The 20,513-nt window shown below is 37.5% G+C and overlaps 1 protein-coding gene across 6 annotated transcripts in view; it reads right to left on the minus strand.

Annotated features, from left to right (window-relative positions):
* MAGI3 (membrane associated guanylate kinase, WW and PDZ domain containing 3) overlaps nucleotides 1-20,513 on the minus strand; it is a 307,496-nt gene that overhangs the window by 75,004 nt on the left and 211,979 nt on the right. For all 6 annotated transcript variants that reach the window (XM_037005364.2, XM_073234405.1, XM_037005363.2 and 3 more), the window contains exon 6: nucleotides 14,359-14,438. In XM_037005364.2, coding sequence (XP_036861259.1) covers nucleotides 14,359-14,438 — 80 coding nt within the window. The remainder of the gene's footprint in view (nucleotides 1-14,358; nucleotides 14,439-20,513) is intronic.

Here is a 20,513-nt window from a genome sequence, read left to right on the forward strand (position 1 = left end):
GATCCTATTTGACCAAGTATTTTAAAACCTTCATGATATTTTTGACAAACTTCCCAAATTCAAATTATAAGTGAAGTCTTTTTGACTTGGAACATTTTGAGGGATCTGTTAAACTAATTAGGCTTATTTGATATGCTAAATTACATGGAGCATCATTAAATAACAATACTAAGCTTTCTTTATCTTGTATATGTATAAATATATATGTGTGTTGTAGAAATTATGTGGAATTCCTAGAAATCTGTGATGTTCTGGCATAATATTATTACTTGTAATTATTATCTTACCTCCTGTAATTACTCTCATCAGGACTGAGGCCCACACTGAGGACTAAAACCCAAGGACTGGAGAAATGCCCAGCTGACATTCCTGTGGCAGTAAGAGTCTTCAGAAATCGTGTCATTTGTGCATAAAGTCCAAGCTGCTACTACAAAGAATGACCGCTGTTGCCAGACTTTAGCCATTCTGATGTCCTTGTGACATGGCAATAGTCGCTCCTGCATCAGAAGGGCTAATAATGGTTGTAAAATCAATAGGGTGATGGGAAACCCAAGACTGCCACTTAGTTCTTCCCAGCTCCCTGGCAAATCTTGGTATTACCTCCTTTCCCTGCACCATTTGAACACCTGCTGTGGGATCTCATTCAGTTACCACTTAGCATAGGTTGTCAATATGTTCTTATTGTGTTGTATATATGTTTTCTGAAGCCTTCCTTATTTGTGAGGGTGAAGCCTTCATACTAGCAAAGAAACTGTTAGAAAATGTATTTCCCATTTGGGGAACACCTTCTGGAATCTCCAATGATTGAGACACCCACATTACACAAGTCTTAGTGAAAGCCTTGCAAACTTCCTCGTCTCAAAATTTCTAAACTTTACAAAACTACTGGGCTTTCCTGGCCTAAGATATTGCCTTTGGTCTTGTTGACTGCAGTACCCCCTTTTGAAAACATAAACTCACTCCACATGAGATAGTTAATAGCAGACCAATGTCTAATGATATACAACTTTCTGCTGATCCATTATTATCTCATGCTAGTATAACAAAGCACCAGAAGTCTTTAATGCCTTATGCTAAAGCTTATTATTACCAGGTTACAGTTTTCCTGGATCACAATTCAAAGAATCCTGTTGGCCACAGACTGGAATCTGGTGACTGGGTATTTTAGAAACATCATCGGACCCTTTGGAAGAGACCTCACCACTGACAGTGCTGCAGTATTAGAAGCACTGAGCCTTAGATAACCATCTCATTGGTCAACTTCCTCAAATTTCAGACATTGTAAATTCTGCTGCTAAAACAATAGCTGTCCAGCAAATATCCTTAGACTCTCTGGCCAAAGTTAAAGTTGTTCTTGATAACAGGACAGCCCTTGATATATCTTTTAACGGAGCAAGGAGGTATCTGTGCTATGGCCAAGACCACCTGCTGTGCTGCGATTAACGCTTCTAGGGAAGTTGAAACTCAGTTACATAGGATCACAGAACAATCACTTGGCTTAAAAAGGTGACTCCTTTGAAGGTGTTTCTTTGATTTTGATTTGTTTGGGTCTTGGAGACCAGGTTCTGAAGTGCACTCTAAGTACTGAGAATTATCCTGCTTATAGTCATCCTAATAATCTCCCTGGTGTGTTTAATCCTCTCAAAAGCTTTAAATGCATGTAAGCAGCTGCTAACTATCAAGCAGATGATCTCCCCATGAATGGAATTTTGGAGGACAATTGAAGAGACTGACTGATTTAAAGACTATGAACCTGTAGTTGAAACCTGTGAATATCACAGAGATTAAGCAAAAATATCATGACCATGGACACCATACAAAAGGAACAATAAAAACTGCAAGAAGTACTGGACAGTTGCTGAGAGTGGCACTCTGTTCACCTAATAAGACCTCTTGTCTCTAAATGAAGGTGACCTCACCCAAAATGATCCTTTTTTCTGTTTGTGACCTCCTTGTCCTGCATTTAAAAACCTCTTCCTTTCTTCAGCCCTTCAGAGCACCACTTGCTAGATGGGATGCTGCCTAACTCACGTATCATTTAATAAAGCCAATTATATATTCAAATTTACTTGGTTGAATTTTGTTTAACATTTTTAACATTCCTAAATAATAAATGAATTTTGGTTGCTCTACTCTAAAAAAAACATAATTAGGATGACCACATAATATATTGTCTACTTTTGGAGTAAAAGAGGACACTATTAATAATTATGCTGGAACAATAGGAATAAGCTGGGTTACTCTTGGGCCAAGACATATGGTTACCTTTAATGTAAAGAGCCTTAGGGGGATACGTTCATTAATTTTTTTTCTGTAGAAAGAAGAATGGAAGAAATATGTCCAGTTTCTCTGAGCCCCTTTACTTTCTTCTCCAAGGAAGAAAGAATGTCTTATCTGATGGGTGAATTTTAGAGAATGTATTCAATATGCTTGGCTCAAGGCCTCTTGGGTTCTATCACTGTTCTAGACATCAGCCTGCCCGCAGAGAGGGTGCAAATATGGTCTGTTCCCTATGTCTTCCTTCTGGGAGGAGGCCTGCAGCTGAAAAGAGGCCAAATATTGAGTATTTAAGTTTGCCTCCTGTAGGGATAAAATATTGGTAAGCCCATAGAGATGTAGAGCTCAAGCCATGTTCCCTCATCAGGTGGCATTCTAACCTCATCTCTTTGCTTCCTCTGTATTATGTCTCTATTGACTCCAAACTAGTGAATGAACAGACTTACTATTTATTGCCTCCCCCAGGAACTTCACATAGATGAAAACATATTTTCAAGAAGGAAGACTACAATAATCTGGGAGATAAGTAGCTTCTTTCTTCCTCTCATTCCCTTCTTCCTTTTCTTCCCTCCTCCAAACATTTTTCTACTGAGGGGGAATACAGATGAATACAACAAAATCATTGTTCTTATACAGACAACTAGTTACAGTGCAAAGTGCTACAGTAGAAATATGTCAGTGTAACTATTGTGTACAGAAGACAGACACCTCATTGTGACCTGGAAGAGAATGACAGAGGAGGCTAACAAGAAATCACATTTTAGATTTGAGCTTAGAAGGATAAGTAAGTATGAGCCGGGTGGACACAGAGAACTAGGCTGGTTCCTGCCACAAGAAATAGTCATGTGGCAAAGGCAAAGAGAAAATTCAAGTCATACTTACAACATGGGAAGACTTTGAAAACAAAACAGAATATGGTTTAATTATAGAAAATATTCAATATTTCACCAAGGAATCTAGACTTTATTCTTGAGAGCAGAGAGCCATTATAGGTATCTGAACAAGGGAGAGGTATGAAGGCAGCTGAATTTTAGAAAGATTAATAGGTAATGTAGTCAAGATTTTGATCATATAGACTTATCACTAAAAAGTTTGAACATGTACCTTCAAGATATATGTATTCATAAATATATATTACTCTACTAATAAGTATGTAATAAAGCATACACAAAATAGAAATTTAAAAAGGATATGAAGCAGATGAGATTAAAGAGGTGGCGTGAGAGATGAGACAGAGGCTTCCTCCTAAAACTGCATACAATTCAAAAATATAGTTGGTGCAACTAATCCTGCGAGAGCAACAAGAAAGAGACTGCGCCAGACTGCATACACCTGGAGAAAAGAGCAGACCCCACGGAACAGGGTAACGTAACAAAGCTGTGGCCCAGAGGGACCCAAGTCCTTCCCCCACCCCAGCTCACAGGTGGGAGGAAGAGAAATGGAGCAGGGAGGGAGTGGAGGCCTGGGACTGCTGAATACCTAACATGTAGGAGCACAAACCTACATTTCATGGTGCTTTCATGACACTCGCGTGATTATGGGGTTGGAAAGCTAAAACAGGCAGAATTCCAGGAGAGACTGAGATTCCAGCTGCTTGTGGCAAGCGGGGATCCATATCCTGCTGCTCTGGGACAAAAGCTTATACCTGTGTGATGGGCCCACTGGGTCAGGCCATGGAAACAGGCATAGCGGCCAGGAAGCAGGAAACAGCATTTTTCTCCCCCCAGGCATGAATACCGCTCCCCTGTGACCCCAGACATTGCTTCAGGGGTTAAGCAGCTCCAGAGAGCAGAGCTTCTGGACACTAGACAGCACCATATACAAATATGAAACACTAAAATTAATTTAACTCTGGAGAAAGATTTAAATGACATGGACCTTATGACTCTTCCAGAAAGGGAGTTCAAAATAAAAATCATGAACATGCTAATGGAGGTATGGAAAGATACCCAAGAACTCAGGAATAAATTCCGGTTGGAGATCTAATCATTGAAGAGCACAGTGGAGGGTATTAAAAGCAGATTAGATATGGTGGAGGAGACGATAAATGAAATAGAAACTAGAGAAGAGGAATACAAAGAAGCTGAGGCACAGAGAGAAAAAAGGATCTCTAAGAATGAAAGAATATTGAGAGAATTGTGTGACCAATCCAAATCGAACAATATTCACATTACAAGGATACCAGAAGAAGAAGAGAGAAAGGGACAGAATGTGTCTTTGAGGAGGTAATTGCTGAAAACTTCCCCAATCTGGGGAAGGTGAAAATCTCTCAGACCATGGAGATCCACATATCTCCCAACACAAGGGACCAAAAGAAGACAACACAAAGACATATAGTAATAAAATTGGCAAAGATAAGGGATAAGGATAGAATATTAAAAGCAGCCAGAGAAAGAAATAAGATCACATACAAAGGAAAGCCCATCAGGCTATCATCAGACTTCTCAGAAGAAACTTTGCAGGCCAGAAGGGAGTGGCATGATGTATTTAATGCAATAAAGCAGAAGGGCCTCGAACCAAGAATACTCTACCTGGCAAGATTATCTTTTAAATTTGAAGAAGGGATTAAACAATTTCCAAATAAGCAAAAGCTAAGAGAATTCACCTCCTACAAACCATCTCTACAGTCTATTTTGGAGGGACTGCTATAGATGGAACTGTTCCTAAGGTTTAATAACTGTCACCAGAGGTAATAAAACCACAGTAAAGAAAGTAGAACAGCTAATTACTAAGCAAATGCAAAATTAAATTCACTAATTCCAAAGTCAATCAAGGGATAGACAAAGAATACAGAATATGATACCTAATATATATAAAGAATGGAGGAGGAAGAAAAAGGAGGAGAAAAAGAAAAGACCTTCAGATTGTGTTTGTAACAGCATATTAAGTTAGACTCTTAGATAGTAAGAAACTTAACCTTGAACCTTTGGTAACCATGAATCTAAGGCCTGCAATGGCAATAAGTACATACCTATTGATAATCACCCTAAATGTAAGTGGACTGAATGCACCAATCAAAAGACATAGAGTCACTGAATGGATTAAAAAAACAGACCCATCTATATGCTGACTACCAGAGACTCACTTTAAACCCAAAGACATACACAGACTAAAAGTGAAGGGATGGAAAAAGAGATTTCATGCAACTAACACAGAGAAAAAAGCAGGAGTTGCAGTACTTGTATCAGATAAAATAGACTTCAAAACAAAGAAAGTCACAAGAGACAAAGAAGGACATTACATAATGATAAAGGGGTCAATCCAACAAGAAGATATAACCACTACAAATATCTATGCTCCCAACACAGGAGCACCTACATATGTGAAACAAATACTAACTGAATTAAAAGGGGAAATAGAATGCAATGCATTCTTTCTAGGAGACTTCAACACTCTACTCACTCTGAAGGACAGATCAACCAGACAGAAGATAAGTAAGGGGACAGCAGCACTAAACAACACAATAGAACAGATGGACCTAACAGACATCTACAGAACACTACACCCAAAAGCAACAGGATACACATTCTTTTCAAGTGCACATGGAACATTTTCAAGAATAGATCACATACTAGGCCACAAAAAGAGCCTGAGTAAATTCAAAAAGATTGAAATTGTACCAACCAGTTTCTCAGACCACAAAGGTAGGAAACTAGAAATAAATTACGCAAAGAAAATGAAAACTCCCACAAACACGTGGAGGCTTCACAACATGCTCCTAAATAACCAATGGATCAATCACCAAATAAAAACAGAGATCAAGCAATAATTGGAGACAAATGACAACAACAATTCAACACCACAAAATCTGTGGGACGCAGCCAAGGCTGTGCTGAAAAGAAAGTATATTGCAATACAGGCCTACCTCAGGAAAGAAGAACAATCCCATATAAGCAGTCTAAACTCACAAATAATTAAAATAGAAAAAGAAGAACAAATGAGGCCCAAAGGATGGACATAATAAAGATTAGAAAATAAATAAATAAAATTGAGAAGAATAAAACAATAGAAAGAATCAAGGAAAGCAAGAGCTGGTTTTTTGAGAAAATAAACAAAATAGATAAACCCCTAGCCAGACTGATCAAGAAAAAAAGAGTCTACTCATAGAAACAGAATCAGAAATGAGAAAGGAAAAATCACTACTGACACCACAGAAATACAAAGAATTATTAGAGAATACTATGAAAAATTATATGCTAACAAACTGGATAACCTAGAAGAAATGGACAGCTTTCTAGAAAAATACAACCTTACAAGGCTGACCAAGGAAGAAACAGAAAATCTGAACAGACCAATTACCAGCAACGAAATTGAACTGGTAATCAAAAACCTACCTAAAAACAAAATTCCTGGACCAGATGGCTTCACCGGTGAATTTTATCAAACATTTAGTTGAAGACCTAATACCCATTCTCCTTAAAGTTTTCCAAAAAGTAGAAGAGGAGGGAATACTTCCAATCTCATTCTATGAGACCAGCATCACTCTAATACCAAAACCAGGCAAAGAAACCACAAAAAAAGAAAATTACAGACCAATATCCCTGATGAACATAGATGCAAAAATACTCAACAAAATATTAGCAAACCGAATTCAAAAATACATCAAAAACATCATCCATCATGATCAAGTAGGATTTATGCCAGGGATACAAGGATGGTACAACATTCAAAAATCCATCAACATCATCTACCACATCAAGAAAAAGGACAAAAACCACATGAACATCTCCATAGGTGCTGAAAAAGCATTTGACAAAATTCAACATCCATTCATGATAAAAACTCTCAACAAAATGGGTATACAGGGCAAGTACCTCAACATAATAAAGGCCATATATGACAGACCCAGAGCCAACATCATACTTAACAAAGAGAAGCTGAAACCTTTTCCTTTAAGATCGGGAACAAGGCAAGGATGCCCACTCTCCCCACTTCTATTCAACATAGTACTGGAGGTCCTAGCCATGGCAATCAGACAACACAAAGAAACAAAAGACATCCAGGTCGGCAAGGAAGAAGTTAAACTGTCCCTGTTTGCAGATGACATGATATTTTACCTAAAGAATGATAAAAACCCTAAAGAATCCACTCCAAAACTACTAGATCTAATATCTGATTTCAGCAAAGTTGCAGGATACAAAATTAATACACAGAAATCTGTGGCATTCCTAAACACTAACAATGAACTAGCAGAGAGAGAAACCAGGAAAACAATTCCATTCACAACTGCATCAAAAAGAATAAAATACCTAGGAATAAACCTAACCAAGGAAGTGAAAGACCTATACTCTGAAAACTACAAGACACTCGTGAGAGAAATTAAAGAAGATACCAATAAATGGAAACACATCCCGTGCTCATGGATAGGAAGAATTAATATTGTCAAAATGGCCATCCTGCCTAAAGCAATCTATAGATTCAATGCAATTCCTATCAAAATACCAACAGCATTCTTCAATGAACTAGAGAAAATCATCCTAAAATTCATATGGAACCACAAAAGACCTCAAATAGCGAAAGCAATCCTGAGAAGGAAGAATAAACCAGGGGGAATTATACTCCCCAACTTCAAGCTCTACTACAAAGCCACAATTTGGTACTGGCACAAGAAAAGACCCATAGACCAATGGAACATACTACAGAGCCCTGATATAAACCCAACCATATATGGTCAATTAATATATGATAAAGGAGCCATGGACATACAATGGGGAAATGACAGCGTTTTCAACAACTGGTGTTGGCAAAACTGGACAGCTACATGCAAGAGAATGAAACTGGATTATTGTTTATCCCCATAAAGAAAAGTAAACTCAAAATGGATTGAAGACTTGAATTTAAGTCATGAAACCATAAAACTCTTAGAAGACAACAAAGGCAAACATCTCCTGAATATAAGCATGAGTAACTTCTTCCTGAACCCGTCTCCTCGAGAAAGGGAAACAAAAGCAAAAGTGAACAAATGGGACTACATCAAACTAAAAAGTTTTTGTACGGCAAAGGACATCATCAACAAAACAAAAAGGCATCCTACAGTATGGGACAATACATTTGTAAATTACATATCCGACAAGGGCTTAGCATCCAAAGTATATAAAGAACTTACATGCCTCGACACCCAAAAAGCAAATAACCCGATTAACAAATGGGCAGAGGATATGAAGAGACAGTTACCCAAAGAAGAAATTCAGATGGCCAACAGACACATGAAAAGATGCTCCACATTGCTAATCATCAGGGAAATGCAAATTAAAACCACAATGAGATATCACCTCACACCAGTAAGTATGGCCAGCATTGAAAACATTAAGAACAACAAATGCTGGTAAGGATGCTAAGAAAGGGGAACCCTCCTACACTGCTGGTGAGGATGTAAACTAGTTAAACCATTGTGAAAAGCAATATGGAGATTCCTCAAAAAACTAAAAATAGAAATACCATTTGACCCGGGAATCCCACTCCTTGGAATTTACCCAAAGAATACAACTTCTCAGATTCAAAAAGACATATGCACCCCTATGTTTATTGCAGCACTTTTTACAATAGCCAAGATATGGAAGCAACCTAAGTGTCCATCAGTAGATGAATGTATAAAGAAGATGTGGTACATATACACAATGGAATACTATTCAGCCATAAGTAAGAAACAATTCCTACCATTTACAACAACATGGATGGAGCTGGAGGACATTATGCTCATTGAAAGAAGCCAGGTGGAGAAAGACAAGTGCTGAATGATTTCCCTCTTTTGTGGAGTATAGCAATGATGCAAAACTGAAGAAACAAAATTGCAGCAGACTCAGAGAGTCCAAGAAGGGACTAGTGGTTACCAAAGGGGATGGGTGTGGGAGGGCGGATGGGGAGGGAGGGGGTACTATGTTTAGTTCACATGGTGTGGGGGATCACGGGGAGAGCAGTGTAGCACAGAGAAGGCAAATAGGGAATCTGTGGCATCTTACTACACTGATGGACAGTGACTGTACTGGGGTATGGGTGGGGACTTGATAATATGGGTAAATGTAGTAACCACATTGTTTTTTCATGTGAAACCTTCATAAGAGTGTATATCAATCATACATTAATAAAAAATTAAAAAATAATAATAATAAAAAGGAGATGAAGATGAAACAATTATCACTATTTTACCTCAGTGTGGTTTGAAAAAGCCTTCATGAGGTAAATAAAAAGTGTCAGGTCTGCCATTTTCTTGCTGTTAGCTTGAGCTTACATATTGTGCTACCTTCAATCAGCTGTTATCACTGCAGAAATCTTTTAAAGCTACATTTCAATTTTGTATGGATTAGAGACTGTGTAACATAGTCCATAAATACACTTAATTGGACACAAGTAAACTAAAACCTTACTGTGCCTTTGATAAAAGTGAGAGTGCCATACCCATTCTCGCCTCAAGACACTCTGGTAGTCTACATGATAATCTGACATATAGAATGAGTAAGAATGCCATTAGCAATCTGTACATAAAATAGTAGAGAAGCTTAATTTTTCTCCCAATAAGAACATTATGAAAAATAAGTTCTAACATTTTCTTCCTATACATCAATAGATAGTTTAAACACCAACAATCTGGAGACCACTGGCATAAAAATATTGGAGAAGTAACTGCAGGAAAAAGGACTAAGAATAATCCAGGTGTGTGGTGACTGGAGGAACAGAGAGGAAGCTATAATATAAAAAGTACACATAAATAGAGGATAGATGTATAGACAGCAATATGAAAAGGCAAATATAGCAAAATGTTCATTATTGTATCTCAAAGGTGGGCATACATGTTTTCACTATAAAATTCTTATTTTTCTAAATATTGGAAAATTTTCATAATAGCATATTGGCAAAATACAGAAAAACAAGAACAACAGGAATTGGAAACTATATAGAGAATAGAGTAAGAGAGGGAGAATCAAATATGACTCCAAGGATCTGGACTCAAATCATTATGAGGATGGTACCTATGACAGAAAGAGGAAGGGTGACTTTAGGAGAAAGATGTGAAATTTAGTTTTAAGCATGTTTATTTGAAGTGCTAGTAGCACAATAAAAAAAAAGGCTCAAATGTGGTAGGAAATACAGAAATAGAATTCAGTACAGAGGACAATATTAGAGATTTAGATAAGGAACCAGACACAGTAAATTGATAGGTAAAGCTATGAAAATAAATACATTCTAAAGGGAAAACAGGAAAAGGAAGAGAATGGAATTGAAGCAATTAGTGGCAGTTTTTCAGGAAGTATTACCTCAGGAAAAGGAATGGAAACCAGCAAAAGAGATATGCCTGAGAAAACTAATAGCATATATACAATTTTTAGAAAGTCAAATTCTAAAGTACTATATATTCTAGTTTACAGTGGCTGATTTCACCATAAGGAACTTACTGTTGAAAATCTTACAGTCCTACCCATTTGCAACAACATGGATGGAGCTGGGGGATATTATGCTCAGTGAAATAAGCCAGGTGGAGAAAGACAAGTGCCAAATGATTTCTCTCATTTGTGGAGTATAACAACGAAGCAAAACTGAAGGAACAAAACAGCAACAGACTCACAGACTCCAAGAAGGGATTATAGGTTACCAAAGGGGAGGGGTGGGGGAGGGCGGGAGAAGGGGATTGAGGGGTATTATGATTGGCACACATGGTGTGGGGGGGATCACGGGGGAAGACAGTGTAGCACCAAGAAGGCAAATAGTGACTCTGTGGCATCTTACTATACTGATGGGCAGTGACTGAAATGAGGTATGCAGGGGGACACAATAATATGGGAGAATGTAGTAACCACATTGGTTTTCATGTGAAACCTTTGTAAGGTATATCAATAATACCTTAATAAAAAAAAAAAGAAAACCTTATAGACAAAAATTTCTTGAAAATGATTTGAGGTATAATTTACATGTAATAAAATGCACTGATCTTAAGTGCTCATTCAATGATAAAACAATCAATCTAAATGTTTGTTCAGTCATAAAAAATGAGTTTTGGTAGTTGCATGTGTCTACAAAACTGCCATCCTAAAAAAGTGGAGAATTTATCCATCATTCCAAAGAATTATTTCAATATACCCACTTCCTTCCTCTCCTCATTTTCTGACTTCTAGCAGCACAGATCAGTTTTCCTGTTCTTAGGCTTTAAATAATGGATAATTGGGAACCCATTCTTTTCTGTCTGAATTCTTTTTTTCAACATATTTATGAGAATCATCCGTGTTGTTGGGTGTTAGCTACAACTTATTTTTCTTTTTATTGATGAGTAGTATTTCAGTGTTTGAATATACCAGAAGTTGTTTATCCATTCTCATTTGATGGATATTTGGGATGTTTCCAGATTTGAGCTATAATGAACAAGGCTATCATGATCATTTATGTCTTGTGGGCAACACGTTTTCATTTCTCTTGAAATAATACCTTCTGGGAAACTGCCAAAAACGTTCACATAATTTTACATCTCCATCAAAAGTGGAAGTTCCAATTGCTCTACAGCCTGACCAATCTTTGGCATTGTTAGTGTATTTGACTTATATAGTGTATAGCCCTTGCAGGGGGTGTGAATAGCAACTTACCGTAGTGATGACTAATGAAAAGCACCTTTAGATGTCCTTATTAATTATTCTTCTACCTTCTTTGTGAAATGTCTTTTGAAATCCTTTGGTCATTTTAAAAAACAATTTTATTGAGGTATAGTTTATATAAAAAATTCACCTGTTTACAATTCAATGCTTTTTAATAATTTATTGAGTTGTGCAACTATCACCACAATCCAATTTTAGAACATTTCATCACCCGGTAAGATCCCTCATGCTGTTTTCATTTAATATAAAATGTTTGAGGTTTGTTCATGTTTTAGCATGTGTAGTATTTCACTCTTTTTTATTGCTGAATAGTGTTCCATTGTATGATTGTATTTTATTTATCTATTCATTGATTAATAGACATTTGGGTTGTTCCCACTTTTTAACTATTATGAATAGTGCTTCCATGATATTTACATGCATGTTTTTGCATGGACATATGTTTTCATTTGTCTTGGTTAGATACCTAGGAGTGGAATTGCTAGGTGATATGGTAAATTTATATTTAACCTATAAGAAACTGCCAGACTGCTTTCCAAAGTGGTTGTTACTATTTTACATTCTGCCTAGCAATGTACAAGGGTTACCATTTCTCCCCATTCTCACCAACATTTGTCATTCTCTCTTTTTGAACTACAGTCATTCTAGTGGGTGTAGTGTGGTATCTCACTGTGGTTTTAATTTGCATTTCCCTAGTGACTAATCATATTGAATATCTTTTCATGTGTTTACTGCACATTTGTATATTGTCTTTTGGGACCTATTTAAGTATTTTGCCCATTTTAAAATTTGGCTGCCTTTTTCTTACTGAGTAATAATTACTCTTTATAGATTCTCAATGTTATTCCTTTGTGAGATGTGTACTGCAAAGTCTATGACTTTGTCTATTCATTTTCTTCATGTTGTCTTTTAATAAATAGAAATTTAATATTTTTATTAGGCCCAGCTCATCAATTTTTTCTTTTATGGTTCATACTTTTTATGGCTTGTATAAGAAGTCTTTGCTAATCTCAAAGCCATAAGGATACTCTCCTAAGTTTTCTTCTAAAAGCTCTAGGGTTCTAGCTTTTATGACTGGGTCTTTGGTCCATCTGAAATTAATTTTTGTGTATAGGGTGAGGTTCATTTTTCCTTATGAATATCCAGTTGTTTCAACCACCATTTCTTAGAGGGATTTTCCTCCTCTTCTTGAATTGACTTGGTATCTTGATGCAAATTCAGTGATCACATATGTGCTCTATTTCTGGATTCTCTATCCTGTTCCACTGATCTATTTGTCTATCCTTATACCAATACTACACTGTCTTGATTATTAGAGCTTTACAGTAAGTCTTCAAATCTGGCAGTTTAAGTCTTTTATCCTTTTTTAAGTTTGGCTAACTAGAGCTTTTGTATTTCCATATATATTTTAGAATCAGCTTATAAATTTTGATTGGGACTATACTGAATACAGATATAATTTAGGGAGAACGAACATCACTAACAATATTATCATCCAGTCTATGAACATAGCATATCTCTTTAATTATTTTAGGGTTTCATTATCCTATTTCTTTCAGTGATGTTTTATAGTGTTGAATATAGAGGACCTGTATAGCTTTCAGTATATTTGCTCCAAGGTATCTAATTTTTTTATAACATTGCAAATATAACTTAAAATAATTCCATTTTTTAATTATACCAAAAAAAATCTCATTTCTGTAATCATCCTAAACAAAATATGTATAAATTCTGCTTAATTTTTTAAATAAACAGTAACTCAATCTACAGAAAGAGCATCCAAATCTCATTCTAGACACTCAATTTTTAACCAAGGCAAATAATTTCTGATGCAGTGATACAAAATGAATGCAAATTTTATCCATCTGCCCATATTCAAGAAGTCATAGCAAAAAATTTTGGAGTAAATCCTACACTTATTTGTAAGACTATACTATTAAAAAGAACTTGTAATAAGCAAGACAGACATTATTATCTAATGATGCTTAGAAAAACTTTCTACTATGTAGTAAAAGTTGTGTGGGTAAGAATATATTGGAGGGGAAGGGGCATATATTAGAGACTTTCAATGAGTTTCTACTGCTGTTCTAAATGGCTAAAGATTAGCCATAGATACTGGCATATCTATTCTAATGATATCACATTAAATATATTTTTGAAGGCTCAAATGTCATGATGAGGCTACCCTGGGGTTGAGAATTACCTGATTCATTAAATTATTTATTTAAAATTTTAAAAGTATGCCTTCAAAACAAACATAAAAAAAGGGGTAAATTTATTTTTATTAAATTTTTTTTTGGAAAAAGGATTTAGTTGTATTATCCTCAAAAAAAGAAATTAATTCTCTCATAGAATCAGATGCAGAGTCAGTTGATTATAATATCTACTCACTGCTTATGGGCTTACAGTTTGTTTAGGGTTTTGGAAAACTCACTATCTAAGCAAGAAAAGCAAGAAGTCATGAAGAGAATAAATATGGTATAAAAGGTTTCTGAATCTCTACCTCCATCTTCACAGTCTTCAGGGGCTTTGGCTTTCTTACAAAGACGAGGATCCAACCACGTGGTTGTCTTGGTATTGTGGCTGTAGAATAAAGATTTCAATTAGAAACAGCAAAAAAGATGGAGAAAACTATTTTAAAAGCAAAGGTTAAAAGTGACTAAAAGGTATATGATGTTTGCACATTTATTTCTTATAGGTTCCATTTGTATACCTCTGATTTAATAACCCTATTGCACTCAGTCTGTTACTTCAAAACTACTATCAAGGAAAAGTAATGCTAAAAGCACTAATTTGAGAATGAAGACTCTCAGGAAGGGAGAAGATGCCAGTGACAGAAAGAAGACACTGAAGCAGTCAAAATGTTTTAAAGGATGGTCACATAGCCCCATACACTGCATTATTTAGTAGAAAAAGCTGTATTGACAAATACGTTTGCTTGCTAGCTGACTTCTTTCCTCTCTCCCTTCAAAAAGCACTGTATTTCTTGAGTATCTGTGTTGCACAGGCACTGTGCTGAGGCCTAGGAATACAGAGATTAACAGAAAGATCCCCTGTCCTCACAGGGGCTCCTTAAAATACAATATAGTTATAAAATAAAAATTTTAAATGTTGTTTCTGCAACACGCAAGTAAAAACAATGGGTATAGTTCAACTCCAAAACCTAGTTTTCATCAGTATGGACCACATATTTGAGAGAAAAAAAGGTAGAATAAAAGACATCCTTACTCCGTGTCCCTTTTTATGAAGTAGGTCACAAATGCTTTAATTCCATTACAGGTCACAATTACTTTCAGACCAAGTCACCATGCAGTAGATATTAATGCTAAAACAAAATTATCACACAGCTGATTGGACAGTGTTAGAGTTTAAATATCTGAAATATGAGGATTAAAGAAAGAAAAAAATCATGGAAGAAATATACAGGAATGCAGAAAAGTTTAAAGTTATTATCAAAGTAGTGTGAAAATAACAATGTGAATAAACTATCTTTCTTTGGGGTCTTTTAACATGAGATAAACAGACTAATCTCTACATTAACCACTCTTGGGAAATCAAGCCAACAGTTTCAAGGAATTAATCATATCTCCTATGACTTTTCTAACTCCTGAGCTACTTACAGTGCATACAACCCCTTCTTATACATTTCCAAGGATGATTAGTTGGTAGACTATGGCAGAAATATTTTTTGTATGCTGAATAATGGGCAATCTAAGTAGGAAAAATTGGGATAGTTTCTAGCAAGTCTGTGTTACCCATTTTGTCAGAGAGATACTTCACACTAAAACCAGTTAAACCAATTTTGGCAAAATGAAAAGAAACTAGGCCTCCAAAGAGGCCTAGCATCATGCAGAAAAAAATGGAAAAAAAAAAGTGGATATATCCTAAGCGAATATCAAAATTGCTACTTGAAAAAAGCATAACTTTGGTTCCAATGATCTGAAATTGTTACTGCTAAATTAGCAGATGTAGGTAATCAACTAGAGGATTTTACAAGAAATTTCCAAAAGTAAAGAAATGACCATGAAGACTATACCCAGAACATAACAGCTAAAAACTATAGACCTACTTTAGTACTCTTTTTGTACAGATGCACAATTTAACAGCAGCAGTAACACAGATCAAACACATTAGCCACAGCAAACAAGAGAGCTTTATCTATCAGCAAATAATATTCAACTATATTCTGGGCATTAACTCCTTATCAGGTATATGGTTTGCAAGTGTTTCCTCCTATTCTGTAGTTTGCTTTTTCACTCTGTTGATTGTTCCCCTTCAATGCACATACGTTTTTATTTTTTATTTTTTTACTTTGATATCATTAATGTAAAATTACTTGAAAATTATGGTTACTAGACTCCCCCTATTATCAAGTCCCCCCAACATATCCCATTACAGTCACTGTCTATCAGTGTAGTTACATGCTTGTCTTCTCTGTATATACTGCCTTTCCGGTGTCCCACTCACCTCCCACATTATGTGTGCTAATCGTAATGCCCCGTTTTCCCCCTTATCCCTTCCCTCCCACCCATCCTCCCCAGTCCCTTTCCCTTTGGTAACTGTTAGTCCATTCTTGGGTTCTGTGAGTCTGCTGCTGTTTTGTTCCTTCAGTTTTTTCTTTGTTCTTATACTCCACAGATGAGTGAAATCATTTGATACTTGTCTTTCTCCACCTGGCTTATTTCACTGAGCATAATACCCTCTAGCCCCATCCATGTTGTTGCAAATGGTACAATTTGTTTTCTTATGGATGAATAATATTCCAGTGTGTATATGTACCACATCTTCTTTATCCATTCATCTACTGATGGACACTTAGGTTGCTTCCTTTCCTGGCTATTGTAAATAGTGCTGAGATAAACATAGGGGTGCATATGGCTTTTTCAAACTGTGCTCCTGTATTCTTAGGGTAAATTCCTTGGGATGGAATTCCTGTGTCAAATGATATTTCTATTTTTAGTTTTCTGAGGAACCTCCATACTGCTTTCCACAATGGTTGAACTAATTTACATTCCCACCAGCAGTGTAGGAGGGTGCCCCTTTCTCTACATCCTCGCCAACATTTGTTGTTGTTTGTCTTTTGGATGTTGGTCATCCTTACTGGTGTGAGGTGATATCTCATTGTGGTTTTAATTTGCATTTCTCTGATGATTAGCAATGAGGAGCATCTTTTCATGTGCTTGTTGGCCATCTGATTTCTTCTTTGGAGAACTGTCTGTCCAGCCCCTCTGCCCATTTTTTAATTGACTTCTTTGCTTTTTGTTTGTTGAGGTACGTGAGCTCTTTATATAATGTGGAGGTCAACCCCATATCAGATATGTCATTTATGACTATATTCTCCCATTCTGTAGGATCTCTTTTTGTTCTACTGATGGTGTCCTTTGCTGCACAGAAGCTTTTTAGTTTGATATAGTCCCATTTGTTCAGTTTTGCTTTTGTTTCCCTTGCCCAGGGAGATATGTTCATGAAGAAGTTGCTCATGTTTATGTCCAAGAGATTTTTGCCTATATTTTTTTCTAAGAGTTTTATGGTTTTATGACTTACATTCAGGTCTTTGATCCATTTTGAGTTTACTTTTGTGTATGGATTATACAATGATCCAGTTTGATTCACTTACATGCAGCTGTCCGGTTTTGCCAAAACCAGCTGTTGAAGAGGCTGTCATTTCCCCATTGTATATCCATGGCTCCTTTGTTGTATATTAATTGACCATATATGCTTGGGTTTATATCTGGGCTCTCTAGTCTGTTCCACTGGTCTATGGGTCTGTTCTTGTGCCAGTACCAAATTGTCTTGATTACCGTGGCTTTGTAGTAGAGCTTGAAGTCAGGGAGTGTAATTTCCCCTGCTTTATTCTTCCTTCTCAGGATTGCTTTGGCTATTTGGTGTCTTTTGTGGTTCCATATAAATTTTAGAAGTATTTGCTCAAGTATTTGCTCTATTGAAGAATGCTATAGGTATTTTGATAGGAATTGCATTGAATCTATAGATTGCTTTAGGCAGGATGGCCATTTTGACATATTAATTCTTCTTACCCAAGAGCATGGGATCAATTTCCATTTATTAGTTTCCTCTTTTAATTTCTCTTAAGAGTGTCTTGTAGTTTTCAGAGTATAGGTCTTTCACTTCCTTGGTTAGGTTTATTCCTAGGTATTTTATTCTTTTTGATGCAATTGTGAATGGAATTGTTTTCCTGATTTCTCTTTCCGCTAGTTCATCTTTAGTGTACAGGAATGCCACAGATTTCTGTGTATTAATTTTGTATCCTGCAACTTTGCTGAATTCAGATATTAGATCTAGTAGTTTTGGAGTGGATTTTTTAGCGTATTTTATGTACAATATCATGTCATCTGCAAACAGGGACAATTAACCTTCTTCCTTGCCAATCCGGATGCCTTTTATTTCTTTGTGTTGTCTGATTGCCATGGCTAGGACCTCCAGTACTATGTTGAATAGAAGTGGGGAGAGTGGGCATCCTTGTCTTGTTACCAATCGTAAAGGAAAAGCTTTCAGCTTCTTGCTGTTAAGTATAACGTTGGCTGTGGGTCTGTCATATATGGCCTTTATTATGTTGAGGTACTTGCCCTCTATACCCATTTTGTTGAGAGTTTTTATCATGAATGGATGTTGAATTTTGTCAAATGGTTTTTCAGCATCTATGGAGATGACCATGTGGTTTTTGTCCTTCTTTTTGTTGGTGTAGTGGATGATGTTGATGGATTTTCAACTGTTGTACCATCCTTGCATCCCTGGGATGAATCCCACTCGATCATGATGGATGATGTTTTTGATGTATTTTTGAATTCGGTTTGCTAATATTTTGTTGAGTATTTTTGCATCTATGTTCATCAGGGATAAATGGTCTGTAATTTTCTTTTTTTGTGCTGTCTTTGCCTGGTTTTGGCATTAAGAGTAATGTTGGCCTCGTAGAATGAGTTTGGGAGTATTCCCTCCTCTTCTACTTTTTGGAAAACTTTAAGGAGGATGGGTTTTAAGTCTTCACTACATGTTTGATAAAATTCAGCAGTGAGACCATTTGGTCCAGGGATTGTTCTTAGTCAATGCACATAAATTTTTAAGTTTGATGAAGTCCCATTTGTCTAGTTTTGCTTTTGTTGCCTATGCTTTTGGTGTCATATCCAAGAAGTCCTTGCCAAGTCTAGGATCATTGGTGGGACCTTTTGCCTCTTTCAGGCTTGTAACCAAGAAAGGCTGCAGGCTGGAGGTTTCCACCCTCCCTCATTACCTGCATTTGTACCCCAACTGAGTTCCCGTGCGGGTGCTCTTAGCCCTAACTCCACCTCCCCACCTAACCTAAAACCTGTCTAAGACCCTAGTGACAGATGAGATAATTAATTCCCATTGGTTTCTGTTACTTCCTTATCTTCCCCTATATAACTAAGCCTCTGATGCAATAAAGCTGAGTTTTGCTGTGCCTCCAAGGCTGACACATCTCCTGGCTTGGTGTGGTTTTTTTTCCCCGGATCTCTGGGGAGGGTGACCGAGCCGTCGACACTTGCCCTCTCGCTCAGCCCCCAGGGATAACAGGCTGGTCCTGCTTGTGCCCCCACCCCCAGCCTTCTTGTTGCTGCGGAGCAACAACTGGTGCCCCATGTGAGGAACCCTTTGCTGACGAGCTAATCAGACCACGGTTAAGTGTATTTCCATAAACTATGGGATAAACTTCCTCAAAGCCTGGTCCTTCCCTTGAGTCCCTTAGGGTCCTTCTCAAAAGCAGGGGCTTAGAGCTTTCTGATAGTCAGGCTATCAAGACCTGGGAGATTTTAGTTAAGGTCGCCCCATGGTTACCAGAGAGTAATTTGTTTGACTGGGAGACTTGGGATTGGGTAGAGCAGCTTGTGCTCAAGGCACAGATTAACAGGGGTGAGATCCCCCCTCTAGGGCCTTTCCCCACTTTGGCAGCCTTGAAGAGTTGCTTCCCTCCCTGGCCTCCCAAACCACCTGCTAAGGATTCAGGAGATAAGGAGGCCACTGGAGCAAGGGCCCCCTCTTGGCGAAAACTGGGTCCTCTTCCCCCACCCGAAATCACCCCTTCAGGCCAGAAGAGTGATAAAGAGCCTGAGAAGCATCGAAGCGGCCGCACCACTGACCCATTTGATGCCGCTCCCTGGCCCCCAAAATCCACGACTCCCTTATATCCTCCACTTCCTGGTGTTAGTTGCCCTTCTAACCCTTTCAAATCAACATCAGCCCCCCTCCCCCATACCAACGGGCAGGGGTTTCAGCTCCTCTCCCATATAAGGACTTAGGCTCTCCTATTGGTTGTCAACCTTAAGAGAATCCAGGGCTCCACCCACAACCCAACCTAGGGCCATGTCAGCTATTTCCTGTCAATGTTAATCCCGGAGATAACCGCCCTGCCCCCTGGTACCCTTGGGAGCCAGGTGACCTTAAGGAGTTAAAGAAGGCCGTTCTTGAGGATGGCCCCAATGCTCCTTGGACTGAGACCATCCTCCAGAGACTTGCTCACCATCCGTGCACCGCCACAGATTGGAGGGCTCTTGCCCAGGCAGTTCTCCCTGGCCCCCTTTATATTAAGTGGTGTGCTTTGTATAAAGAGGAATGCCAGCAACAAGCTGAGAGGAATCTGACATACTCTTTTACATATATATGGATGATATTATCTTGGGGGCCACT

Source organism: Manis javanica, chromosome 4 (assembly GCF_040802235.1).
Source record: "Manis javanica isolate MJ-LG chromosome 4, MJ_LKY, whole genome shotgun sequence".
Classification (NCBI taxonomy): domain Eukaryota; kingdom Metazoa; phylum Chordata; class Mammalia; order Pholidota; family Manidae; genus Manis; species Manis javanica.